Consider the following 9,355-nt stretch of genomic DNA (forward strand, 5'->3'; position numbering starts at 1 on the left):
CATTAACAACCTGCAATATGCAGATGATACAACCTTGCTTGCTGAAAGTGAAGAGGACTTAAAATATTTACTGATGAAGATCAAAGGGCACAGCCTTTAGTATGGAATGCATCTCAATGTAATGAAAACAAAAATCCTCACCACTGGACCAATGAACAACATTCTTATCAACAGAGAACAGATTTTAGTTGTCAAGGACTTCATTCTTTTTGGATCAACTATCAACCCTCATGGAAGCAGCAGTCAGTAAATCTGCTGCACAGACCTTTTTAAACTGTTGAAGAGCAAAGATGTCAGCTTGAGGACTAAGGTGTGCCTGACCCAAGCCATGGTATTTTCAATAACCTCATATACATGCGAAGCTGGACAGTGAATAAGAAAGACCTTAGAATTGATACTTTTGAGTTATGGTGTTGGAGGAGAATTTTGAATGTGCCATGGGCTGCCAAAAGAACCAATAGATCCATTTTGGAAGAAGTGCAGCCAGAATGCTCCTTGGAGGCCAAGATCACCAAACTTCGTCTCTCATACTTTGGACATATTGTCAGGAGGGACCAATCACTGGAGAAGGATATCAAGTTTGGTAGGATGGTGGGTCAGAGAAAAAGAGGAAGACCGTCAATGAGATGGATTAGCCAAGTGGCAACATCAATGGACTGAAGAATGGCAACAGTAGTGAGGTTGGCCCAGGATTGGGCAATGTTTCATTCTGCTGTGCATAAGTTTGCAATGGGTCAGTACCAACTCGATGACACCTAACAACAACAACATCACATGGGAAGACAATTACTTTGTAGCAATAGGAGGGGAGTGATTGATTATGCAGTCTGGGAGCTGAGGTCCCTGGAACCATCAAGGGAGAAGAGCAGAGTGCGAGACCCTACCCAGAGAAGCAGTGACACCAGAGATGGAGGCAGAGACCATGACGTGGACAGATGGAGTGGCTGTGGAGCCTAGACCCAGAGAGGGAGAGGGACTGTGTGCTGATGACGGGGGGTGGGGAGAGGGCAGGCTTGAGGGGTATACCCTTTGGTTGGTTGATGTTGCATGGTGGGAATTATAACCATGGCAATGAAATGATATATGATAGGATGAATGTGAATGTAAACCTAATGTTCTTCCCATGTAAACTATCACACAATTCACAATAAAACATTAAAAAAAAAAAAAAAAGAAAAGAAAACCAGTCTTTACTTCCATTGTTTCCTAAAAACGAGGAAAACTTTTCCCAGATGCCCCTGCTCCCCAGGCTCCGTTTTTCTTCTTTAATTGGCTATAATTGACCAAATGCTCATTTTAAGCCAGTTACTCCATGAAGAGTAAGACTGATGTGATGGGATTGGACTACTTATCTTTGGTGGGATGGATTTTGGAGAGCCACCCACAAGGACCAGTTTAAAAATGTAAACTGATGTCAAGGTTGGCATGTTGTATATGACATGCTAGTGACATAATTATTACCAATAAGAATGGAGGGATGGGGAAAGGCAAATAGCTGTGAGAGTGCAAAAAGTGGCAGATTCACTTCCAATTTCGAGAACTGACAGAAATACAGGAGTAGCAGTGTCCTAAAAAAAAAAAAAAAAATGTGTGGAGTACGAGAGGTCAGAGAAAAGCCATCAAGCTCTATGTGTCTGCCTCAGCAAGATCTCTCCATTCTGCCTTCTACCTTACTACAGTTGAGAAATTAACATACACAAGTCATCCGTCTTGGAATAAATGGTTCTCTTTGGTTATATTCTAATCATTCTAATCCATCCCTAACAATTGACAGGGACATCATCTAGAAATCTGAATACGATTCAGAGCAAACAATGTGAGTATATATGTTGTGCGTTTGTGCGTCTCACATGTAGTGCATAAGGGATTAGTTTATGAGGACACTAAATACCCTGCACTGCAAAACACACTTTAATTTAGGCATCATCTTAATAATATAGGAATACAAATAACAGCCCATTGTCATCAAGTCAAATTCCAATTCCAACCCTAGCTATAGGACAGAGTAGAACTGCCCCGGAGTGCTTTCAGAGCTATACATTTTTATGGCAGCTGGATGTCACAATTCTCTCGAGTGGCTGGTAGATCACAACCACTAAACTTTTGGTTAGCACTTAACCACCAAGGTTCTCTGTAACACAAATGTTGTTGTTATGTGCCATGGAGTCGGTTCCGACTCATGGCGACCCTGTACAGGGTTTCTGAGACTGTAAATCTTTATGGGAGCAGGAAGCCTCATCTTTCTCCCATGGAACAGCTGGTAGTTTTGAACACCTGACCTTGCGGTTCACAGCCCTATTCGTAACCACTATGCTACCAGAGCTTCTTATACTTCAATTATTCCCAAGAAAGTTGGATAACAAGGAAACTAAGGCACATAATAGTTAGGAAACTTGTCCAAAATAGTACAACTAGTAAAGAAGACATCAGACTTTTTACAGTTTGGCTTCTGATTGCTTAGATGCTCTCTCTAGGAGTGAAACAGTATCCTGGCTATTGTGTCAGCTCAGTACTCATTAAATGGACCATGACAACCCAATTGAGCTCTAGATAAGAACAACAGGATCAATCCAGGAACCACAGCAACAAAGGTGAAACAACTGAGGCTGTTTAGTTAACAAAAGAAAAGACTTTAAACAGCATGATTTGCTGTTGTTGAGTGCCATCGAGTCGGTTCTGACCCATAGCAACCCTGTATAGGGGGTCCAAGGAGTGGCTGGTGAGCTTGAACCGCTGACCTGATGGCTCAAACTGACTTTGCAGTCTAGCACATTATTGACTGAAAATGTTGATCAAGAAAACTTGTTGTTGTTAGATGATGGTACGTTGGTTCCAATTCATAGTAGCCCTGTGTGCAGCAGCACAAAATATTCTGATCCTACCCCATTCTCACAACTGCTGCTATATTTGAACCTACTGTGGTAGCCACTGTCAAGCTATCTCACCGTGGTTCTTCCTCTTTTACGCGGACCCTCCTCCAGCAAGCATGATGTCCTTCTCCAGGAACTGGCCTTGCCTGCTAGCATTTCCAAACTACCTCAAAGTCTACCATCCTTGTTTCTAAAGAGTATTCTAACTGTACTTCTCACAGGACAGATTTATCCATTCTTCTGGCAGTCCATGGTATATTTAATATTCTTCTCCAACATCATAATTCAAAGGCATCCATTCTCCTTTGGGCTTCAGTGTTCACTGACCAGTTTCACATGTATATGAGGTGATTGAAAATATCCTGGTTTTGGTCAGGTACACCTTAGTCTTCAAAGTGACATCTTTGCTTCTGAACACTTTAAAGAGTTCTTTCCTGTCAGATTTGCCCAATACAATACATTCTTTGATTTCTTGACTGCTGCTTCCATGGGCTTTGATGGTGGATCCAAGTAAGATGAAATCCTTGACAACTTCAATACCGTCTCCATTTGTCATGATATTTTTAAACAGTCCTGTTGTGAGTATTTTTGTTTTATGTTGAGGTTTAATCCATACTGAAAGTTGTAATCTTTGATATCTGCTAGTAAGTGTTCTTTGCTTCTAACAAGCAAGTTATATCACCCACATATTACGAGCTGCTAATCCTGATGCCACGTTCCTATTCGTATAGTTCACCTTATCAGATTATTGGTTCAGCATAAAGATTGAATCACTTAGTCAACAATTATTAAGCGTCCACCATGTGCCAACTACTATGCTAAAGACAGGCAACCAAGAGGAACAGAAGACGGCCCTACCTCTCTGGTGAGTTACTCCAATCCTCTGGCTTTAAGAGACGTATTTGAAACAGACTATAGAATCAAGCTATGGAGCTCTGAAAACAGATCCTGGATCCACAGATAATAGATCCTGGGTCCACAGATAACAATCCCTGGACCCACAGATAATAGTTCCACAGATAATAAATTACACATAAGCAAAAACCTGTTAAATTGCGTGTAAAATCTGCCAGAACTGTTTTTGCATAATCTTCATCCAAGGGATACACAGAGGGGTTAAAGAATTTGTCATCAGAGATGTTATTCTGAGAATTCAACAATGACAAGGAGAGTCAGCCTGATATCTATTAACATACTGTGACCAAGATGGGTTGGTTAGCTGTTCACAAAGCCTCTTTCTCCCTATTTCTAAAACAGAACTATGTTTCCCAGCCTCCTTTGTACTTAGACATGACCATAGAACTGAAGGGATACAAGTGGTATGTACACTTTCAGACTTGCTTTATAAAAACCCTCACATGCCATCCTCCCTGCTCTGTTTCCCTGATTCACTCTTGGAAATGACATATTAGAATTAATGGACCCACAAGGTAATAGGACCTCCAAACCCTGAATTGGCTCAAGGTAGGCTACCTGTCTATGAGGAGCAGTAACAAAGATATAAACATCCACTGTGTAGGTCCACTGAAATTTGGGGAGTATTCTGTACCAACAACAAGCATTTCCTTAACGAAAACAAATGAACTCAGAATGATTTATTTTTTTCTATGTGTGTATAAATTATTTAAAACCAAGGAATGGCACACACTCAGCTTCATTATAAATTGTTACAACTAAACTCTTTGGATGCAGTAGGTATCAAATATACATATACTGAATGGTAGGGAATGCCAGGTGCAATCAGGCGCATGAACCAATATTTTGAGCCAGGACCAGGTATGATATACTTAGTAGGGGCAGAGGATTTGAATGAGATAGTAGCAGCAGCATTTTCTATAATAAATATATATACACATCATAAAAAATTTTAACTAAATTTTGAAAGGTCTACATACTGCTCGGTACTAATCATGAAAACACAGATGGGATGATATTTGTCAGCAGCTGAAAGTCTTGAGGCTCACTGAGCCAATGTGGAAAATGTGAGATAGATCGTCTTTCCATCTCCCTTTGTGGATGGTTTAAGTTGTCGAGGGAAACTGTTTCCTCTTGAGTTATTGAGAATCAATATTATGATTTTCAATTTTCATTTCCATTCCTCTCTTTACGTCTTACTTATCTGGCTGAGACCAGATACAACCAAAATGAAATATCAGCAGAAATCGTGCTCATGGACTTTGTCCAGACAGCACCAGAAAAGGAAGTGCCAGAAATTTCAGAAGAAAGCCTGCTTTCATGAGATTTCCTGCCTTCCTTACATCTCAACATGTCCAAATAATTCAGATACCCTTCCGTTGAACTCTTAAGTTGCTTCAATCACATTGAAACCAACTAGCCGAAGTTCTACCCATTCCATAATGGGTACAGTTGAGGAATTATACTACTAAAGCAGCTCAAGCTAAAGGGACAATGGATACCACAATTCCAGTCCTGGCCTGGCTCTATCAGACTCAAGCCAGATTTCCAGCTCTGGCATCTTATGTTTGGTCTTGAGCCATGATCCCTCACCCTCAGAACACTTTCCATGATTTACCAATTTTTTTTTTTTTTTTCATTTAATGCTTGCTATGGACACATTTCTCAGCAATATTCTCCTCAGACAGAAATCATCAATATTTTTTCTGTACTTGAGAAGACTGAAAAATTCAGTCTTTCACCCCTCTGAGTGTGGTAACTACTCCATACGATAAGCACTGGCCTGCTTATTGTATGAAGGTACCATACTCAGAGTCTGTCAGCCACTCCACAGGAGAAGGATGGAGGCTTTCTGCTCCTGTGAAGATTTAAAGCCTCAGAAACCCTTTATAGACTCATAATGAGTCGGAATTTCAAAACATCTACAATGTGAGCATTACACCTAACTAAACTCAAAAATGACACCAAACTGTTAGAATCTTGAGAAAAATAAGAACATGGGCCCCCATCAGAGAGCTATTGTTGTTAAATGTCATCGAGTTGGTTCCAACTCACAGGGACCTTCTATAAGGTTTGTGAGGCTTTAGTCTTTGTGGGAGCAAAAAGCCTCATCTTTCTCTCAAGGAGCGGCTAGTGGGCTCCAACTACTGTCTTGGTTGTTCTCAGTCCAGTGGTTATTGTTTGGTGCCACCGTGCTATTTGGAGTCCTGCTGTGGCGCTGCAGGATAAGCACTGAACCACAAGGTCGGTGGTTCAAGCCCATCAAGCTGCTCCTCAGAAAATCTATACAGGGTTGCTACAGTCAGAGCCAAATCAAAGGCACTTAACAATAACAACCAGGCTATTAAATACAGTTAGCTATTTAAAATAGACTTCTGGTACTGAGCATATCTTTAGGTATAGAAGGCCGTTCATACCCTAGTCAGCTAGTTTCATTATGAAATGTATGCATTCTTTGGTATGGCCTTGTCACTAGTTTAGATTTTGAGTTTTCTTCTCTGCTTCTTTCCTAGAAGTCTTGTTTCTGGTTTTCTACCCCCAGAATGCTCTTGTGTCTGTTATAGAGTATTGGTATAAAAATTACTCAGTCAGTCAATTTCTCAGCTGGCAAGCTCAATATTGTCTTTTTGTGATGCTTACAATTTGCCATGTTTTCTTTATCATAATTCAGGTTCATTTTACCAAAATATACAGGTAGTTCTGCGTGCAGGCTTTTCTCATACTGGTAAACTCCATCCTAAACTCATTATTGTTGTTAAGTGCTATCCAGTTTGTTCAGACTCTTAGAGACCCTGTAGGATTTCTAAGGAGCTGCTGGTAGGTTTGAGCCACTGACCTTGTGATTGTAGTCTAGTGCTTATCCTTTACAAGAGTTTATTCTAATATTTGCTTTTTACAAAAGCAAGAAAGTATCAATAATACCCTACCTGGACAAATATGCACAAAACAAGTTCACATTATAAAAGATAAAAACACTGCTTACCTATTCAAACCATTCAAATTCAAAGAAACAACCATATATATTCCCAGGCATCAATTTGAAAATTTCTGTCAGAATATCCCTGCCCCCTTCTTTTTCCCTTGGAAAGACGTATTGCCAATTACGAGTATCTTAAAATTTTAGAAGTGATAGAGGGCTTTCTAAGGACACACAATTCCACACACATGCACACAGTATGCACATCTCTGTCTGTTCAACTGGGTAGGTGCAAAGTGAGCAAACTGATTTCCTAGCCTTCCCTTCTGGCCCTTTCTTTCTGAGTGTGTTGGAGGACCTGGAGGACAAATTAGGTTAAAAAATCAAAGAAGCAGGTCACATTAGCATGAAGTAAAAGTGCTTTCTTATTTGACATCTGGAATCCAGTTTTCTTGTAGGAACTTGCAATATAAATTGAACTTTGAGAACCACCCACCTCAACCACTCCTGTTTCTGATCTCAAGAATTTCTGCCCTGACTTGGACATTTGTGGGATTTATTGTTAAGGTAGATTACTTTGGATAAATCACAGGTAAGGAATGACAATGCTCTTCCTTCCCTACGTCCTAAAGACGAAAGCAGGGGGAGGAGAGACACCAAATAACATCAAGGAGAGTAAATCGCCACCATTTCTGTGTGATCTGTGCAAAACACTTACCATGTATGTGCCACCGTGAACCGCCGCTGTTTGGGGATGTTGCTACTGAGAAGCATCCTGCGCAGAAGCCTGGGGGAATTTCTCGGAGAAATCACCGGAGAGAGCTTGGGAGAAACCGATTTCCTTGATGTCTTGGACTTCTCATGCTGCAACAGGTTTTCCCGCAAGGATTTCACAAGATCCTCGTTCAGCCAAGGGTTTGGACAGTGTGGATTATCCACTTCAGGTACTGTTAAAGTGTCCGGGCTTGTAGTCGGCTGAGCCATGTTCCCGGTCAACTTTGAGCAGTTGGCAACAATCCAGGGCAACGTGGTTCCCTGGCCTCTCTCCCGCGATTCCCTTGCTCAGAGTCCGGAGAAATGTCCAGGGAAGCAAGTCTGATCCAGCTGTTGTTAGTTCATTTGGTAGTCTGCCTCAGTCTCTCCTAGACAGGAGTGCTGGGTGTAGAAGAAGCGAGCGCGCTCTCCCGCGAAAGCCTATGAAACCCCTCCTCTTTAGATCCCCTTGCCAAAGATCACCACGGAGCTCGCCTGGCAAAGGAACATGGAGGGACGCCACTGCCTGCGCTAACACACGGCTTTTGTCAGCCTACAAAGCAGCCTGTTAAACTATTGGAACTAATGCGCTGCAGCTGCTCCAGAGACTCCTGCTTATGTACATAAGAAGTCCTGGGGGGCGGGCTTAACCATCAGTTGCCTGCTGCTTGGCTCTTTGGCTAGTCTTTCCATTTGCTTATTCCTGAATCCAAAGGAAAGAAAAACTTTGAACTTGACCTTCCTCTCCAGCAAGTGCTATTTATCTCCCTACAGCCAGTCCACATTCATAAAAGAAAATTGCTGGTCCTTTGGTTTTTATAAGGGAAGAATAAACAAGCCATAGCTAGGCAAGGAAATACATTTCCCTACTTGATAAATTCAGTGAGATATACCTTATAAAGACAAATCTCAAGAAAACAGAGTGGACTTTATATTTTTTTTCCTTCTCTCTCCAGTTAGAAACCAAACAAAAGGTTTCAAAATCCTACATGCTGAATACAAGCTGCTGTTATATTCTTCAACTTTGCTAATTATGGCTCTTTGAAAGTACAGAATAATAGTTAGATCCACCAATGGCAGTTGTTATCTTTGCATTTTAAACCAAGTTTTCCACCCCTCCTCCCACCACCAAAAGGTACAGGCTGCTTTTGTTAAGAGTATTTCTTTATTTATTTTGTAGTTTTAAATATTGCTTCTTGTAATTTTTAAGTGCTATTAAGTCAGGTCCAACTCATAGCGACTCTATAAATTTCTGAGGAGTGTGGCTGGTGAGGTTTGAACTGCTGAACTTGTGGTTCAAATCTAACTGGTGGTCTGTCCTTATCCTGCATTATCCTGCAGCACCACACCAGGACTCCTGAGTATTGCTTATGTTACACAAATATTATGTATTTATAACTGGCAAAGCATGTAACACATCTAACTATTCATTGCTATTTATTTTATTGCTTTGTATAATGTAAAAGTTTCTATTGGGATCAATGTTTGTTTGTTTTTTTCAACAAATGAATTCAGAGGTGATTTAAAATAAAAGAGAGGAAATTATGTCTTGCCAATTTACATTGTTACTGGGGAAAACAGCAGTACAACAATCCAAGCAAGTGATGTTGTTAAGTGCCTTCTAGTCAGTTCTGACTCATAGTAAGCCAGAGAAGCAAATGTGAGTTTGAACTGCCAACGTTGTGGTTGAAACTGACCTTGCAGTCCTGTGCTTATCCTACAGCGCCACATGGACTCTAAGAGGGAAGACATTAAAACAGTAGTAGAAGAAATTACAAATATTTGAAAAGCATGTCCTGAGAAGTCAGTAATGATATGACAGTTCAGGACTAAAATCAAATTATAAATCTCTGGCTCTAAATATATATATATATATAGATGAGGCTTTCTACTCCCGTAA

At 40.7% G+C, this 9,355-nt stretch overlaps 1 protein-coding gene across 3 annotated transcripts in view; it reads right to left on the bottom strand.

Moving 5' to 3' along the window:
* The window catches only part of PDE4D (phosphodiesterase 4D, cAMP-specific), a 2,172,274-nt gene that overhangs the window by 1,084,920 nt on the left and 1,077,999 nt on the right, over positions 1-9,355 (bottom strand). The window contains exon 1 of one of the 3 annotated variants that reach the window (XM_006876167.1): positions 7,421-7,686. The exons of the other annotated variants lie outside the window; for them this stretch is intronic. Coding sequence (XP_006876229.1) covers positions 7,421-7,686 — 266 coding nt within the window. Of the gene's footprint in view, positions 1-7,420; positions 7,687-9,355 lie in introns of those variants that run through there. 3 annotated transcript variants of the gene reach the window in all.

The sequence above is a fragment of the Chrysochloris asiatica genome, unplaced genomic scaffold (assembly GCF_000296735.1).
Source record: "Chrysochloris asiatica unplaced genomic scaffold, ChrAsi1.0 scaffold00360, whole genome shotgun sequence".
Lineage (NCBI taxonomy): Eukaryota > Metazoa > Chordata > Mammalia > Afrosoricida > Chrysochloridae > Chrysochloris > Chrysochloris asiatica.